Source organism: Sinocyclocheilus rhinocerous, unplaced genomic scaffold (genome assembly GCF_001515625.1).
Source record: "Sinocyclocheilus rhinocerous isolate Xijiao unplaced genomic scaffold, SAMN03320098_v1.1 scaffold827, whole genome shotgun sequence".
In the NCBI taxonomy this organism is placed as follows: Eukaryota; Metazoa; Chordata; class Actinopteri; order Cypriniformes; family Cyprinidae; genus Sinocyclocheilus; species Sinocyclocheilus rhinocerous.
The window spans coordinates 197,032-200,960 of record NW_015633173.1 but is presented as its reverse complement, the minus strand read 5'-3'; the positions used below and the strand labels follow the sequence as shown (position 1 = coordinate 200,960).

The following is a 3,929-nucleotide window of genomic DNA, read 5'->3' as shown; positions in this document are numbered from 1 at the left end:
TATACACACATACTTTACAGTCACTTTTGATCAATTTAATGCATCCTTGCTGAATAAAAGTATTATTTAAAAAAAATGATTAATCTATCATCAATAATTAATATAGTAAATTTTTTAAAATAATAAATATCTATTTAAAAAGTAAATATTAATGTACCTACCAAGTCTCTGTCATGTATGCTTCGTATGTTATTGCTTTGAGATGCCACTCGTCGCTTGATGTTGTTTGCCTATGTTCTGCCAATGCATTTGACTTCTTTGGATCTGCTTGGAAAAGTTCTTGCATCCATTAGCAAAAGATGCCACTGTACTGCCCTCGGTATATGTGCTGTATATAACTTGACAGCCAGATAAACTCTTCCCTAACATCAAGACTCTGAAGACATAGGCTCCTTGTCCACAGGTTTATTGACGTTGTGAGGAAAAGTGAAACTGAAACATACAAAACGCATAATCAACAGATATAATCAAATGAAATGAATTAAATCTCCTTTTTTTCCTTTTACTGTCACAAGTTTATGTATTTAACAAATATCTTTAAATGTAATGTATGTATATTTAACATGTATTTAATTTTCTAATCACTGTTCTATCTGTACTGCATTTATATGAACTTTTAATGGTCTAGGAACAGTATAAACATTACCACAACGAAATGTCATTAACTATAGTGAGGTAGATAGAGAATAATAGGCTTCTAACAATCAGCTCCATAAAATGTAACACTATCCCCAAATAATAATCTGCAATCATATATATTGTTAAAAACAGTCAATATATACCCACGATGCTACAACAGACGCAAGATGTATGCAAATATCACAGTATAGCTTCAGATCCACTAAACATGCTACTCTCTGTGTCATGCTTGCTCACTTCCTTATTACTGGTCACATGGCAGGACTCTTGCTGAAACTTAAGATTCTTAAAGGGACCACAACCAAATAAAGAAAAGCATAGATATTAGCTTCAAAAACTAAAACAAGACATGAAACATATTAAATGGTAACAAAACAACCACATCTATATTCATTTATTTTCTCTCTCCCCGTGTCGCTTTTCACCCGTAGCTGTGATATGGGCTTTTATAAGCCTTTTATTCTAATGGGAAGAATGGTCTTGTTTGTGTTTGCTTTGACCTCTGGTGCCCATTATTGCCACCCAAATGTGCGTTAATTACATTCTGGAGGGGAAGTAGGCACAGTGGTGCTGTTGAGATCAGCTTTGATGTCTGTCATGAGGTGATTAATTAATGATCTGCATTATGATGGCCACCGGATAGAGGATCCTGTCCAGACATGACTGTGACTCAGTGGACTGATAATCTTCTAATGAGGTCCACTGATAGAAGAGCCTCTGGGTTCTAACACACACTCGGAGGAGACCAAATTCTCTCTGTAGGATGAACTCAGATCCACAAGGTGGAAAGATTTTCACCATTCAGATCAAGTGATCAGATCTTGGATCAGCTAGGGTTTATAATAAGAATGCTCCTTTTTATTGATGTAAAAGGCATCGAGTCAGCTGTTCATTATGTCTGACTGTACGTTGTACACGTATGTGCACCTGATCGCCCTGAAAGAGTTTGTGGTGATGACTACATTTAACTTGCTTATTACAAGACTACTTGCAAATATAGACACAACTAACAAGTGTTATTTTAGTATTGTTTATATTATATTAAAGATATTTAATATTTTTAATATTAATTAGCTTTCACTTTTATATTTGCTGTTTTTTTGTTGTTGTTATTTTTAATATTTATATTTAGCTTTTTTATGTCAGTTAGTTGCAGTGGCAGCATTTCTAATAGATTTTTTTTAGGTGTTTTTCGTCTAATACTTGTATTTTATTTTATTCAATCTTTATTTCAGTTAACAAAATTGATTTGTAGTAGCTTTAGTTAATCATAATGCTGTGTAGGTTATTAGTTGCCTGGGTCAATGGTGAGTTATACAAATTATACAGAAGAAATAGCAAGTGAAAACTACAGCTGACCATTCAGAATCAATATGCTGCAAAGAACTGAATTTTCAAGTAATGTCCTTAGGATATAAATGCAATACATTGTGTATTCATAGTGTTTTTTTTTTTAATGCGTTTTCTTTCTCAGGAAGAGAAAGATAGATGATGTAGATGGAGGAGTCTCCAAGAAACAGAAGAAAGAAGATGAAAAACTGGAGCTGAAACAACTGAAGGTATGAGTTGTTTCTGATATCTTTCATATGGCTCGGATTATTATAGATAACTTTTGCCTAGTAACAAATGAATTTGCTCCAATATAATGTAGAGATTTTGATGCACGCTTTTACATTTTAGCTGATTAGACTATCTATTTATTATCTTAACAAGATTATATGGAATTATTGAATTTTTGAAATATATTTTATGATTTGCATTAATAAGTTCTTTGTCTATTACCAGAACAGACCTAAGAATTTTATTACATTAGTTGTGCTGTCTGTAGAAATGAGACTATAGTGTTTTCTCCCAACATTTAGCTGATTGCTCTAATTTTTTTCTGTAAATTAGAAAGTATATCAGTCTGAAAATGCTTTTGTCTGGTTCTTGATGTATTCTAGGAGCAAAGCCAGATGATCTGGGGAATTAAGGACAAGCTGAAGAAATTCTGCTCCATCAATGACATGAAGGAACTGCTTATTGCCAACAATCAGGAGGTTCCATCTGGGGAGTCAAATGTAGGTGTGAAAAACAGAAAAACTGTACTGATGTGCTGATTTGACCACTGTCTGACTGTCAATTTCAATAGCAGCATCAAACGTCAGATACCAAAGAGAATCTGTGACTATTTTCACTATTGGTCTTGTCAGTTTCGTTTTAGCCTAAATGAATTCGTTTTGGCTTGTCGTTTATATTGCTATAGCTTCTTATATTTTTAATTCTTGTTCTTTTCTAAATACTGTTAATTGAAAGGATTTGTTGCTGAGGGGAACTAAAATAGCCTAGCTATGTTTACAGTGTTTATTATGTTTGTAAACATTTCGCGTCGGCATTAGGCCTATGTCTGAATGAAATAATAAAATGCGACTTATGTTTTTTCCCCCTAAAAAACTATTTTTTTTATACACGTAGCGTATTTTAACCATGCAGCAAACCTTTTTAAATATTTTGATAAATTACTGAAAAAAATTTGTACTTTTTAAACCGTTTAACTGATTGTATTAACCGGTCAAAAATTCTTACGGTCGGTTAACCGGTTAAAATGAACATCCCTAATTGGTCTATTACTTTGGGTATCATTTCTCTAATGAAATGTGACTGTTTAATTGACAGATCATAGACCGGCTTTCAGACTGCATGGCTTTTGGGTCCTTGAAGCCTTGTGAGACTTGCAAAGGGCAGCTTGTGTTTAAGAGTGATGCATACTACTGTACTGGAGACATCTCTGCGTGGACCAAGTGTGTATTCAAGACTCAGACACCTGATCGCAAAGACTGGGTCACTCCTAAGGTAAGTGCTGTAGATCTGTGGTAGTTGGATATTCACATCTGCATGCAGGTGAATTTCAACACCTAACATGTCCTGCAAATGTTATTCCTCTTTAGGAGTTCAGTGAGATTCCATTCCTGAAGAAGTTTAAGTTTAAACGGCAGGACCGTGTGTTTCCCAAAGATGCCCCTCCTGCAGCCCCCACCCCTTCGTCTGCTGCTGCTACTGTGACCTCAGCTGCCCCGAGTGCGTCCACTGCCGCCAGTAATAACCTCACTGAGGTGCCTGCAGGTCAGTGACTCTGAGAGAAACCTTGAGAAATACTGGGGTTTATTTAGTGGTCAATCATTTTAGGTTACTGAACAGCAGATGCACACACAAATAACAGGGCAAGTTCTCCGGCACCGTGCCGGATCTCCGGCGTGCGGCGTTTGGCTGCAAAAAAAAAAAAAAAAAGATAGTCGTCCTACATTTAAAAA

The 3,929-nt window shown here is 35.3% G+C and overlaps 1 protein-coding gene across 2 annotated transcripts in view; it reads left to right on the top strand.

Annotated features, from left to right (window-relative positions):
• LOC107743293 (poly (ADP-ribose) polymerase 1) overlaps positions 1-3,929 on the top strand; it is a 26,245-nt gene that overhangs the window by 5,275 nt on the left and 17,041 nt on the right. For both annotated transcript variants that reach the window (XM_016556462.1, XM_016556460.1), the window contains exons 5-8: positions 2,114-2,198; positions 2,583-2,699; positions 3,295-3,471; positions 3,567-3,741. In XM_016556462.1, the coding sequence (XP_016411948.1) occupies positions 2,114-2,198; positions 2,583-2,699; positions 3,295-3,471; positions 3,567-3,741 (554 nt within the window). The remainder of the gene's footprint in view (positions 1-2,113; positions 2,199-2,582; positions 2,700-3,294; positions 3,472-3,566; positions 3,742-3,929) is intronic.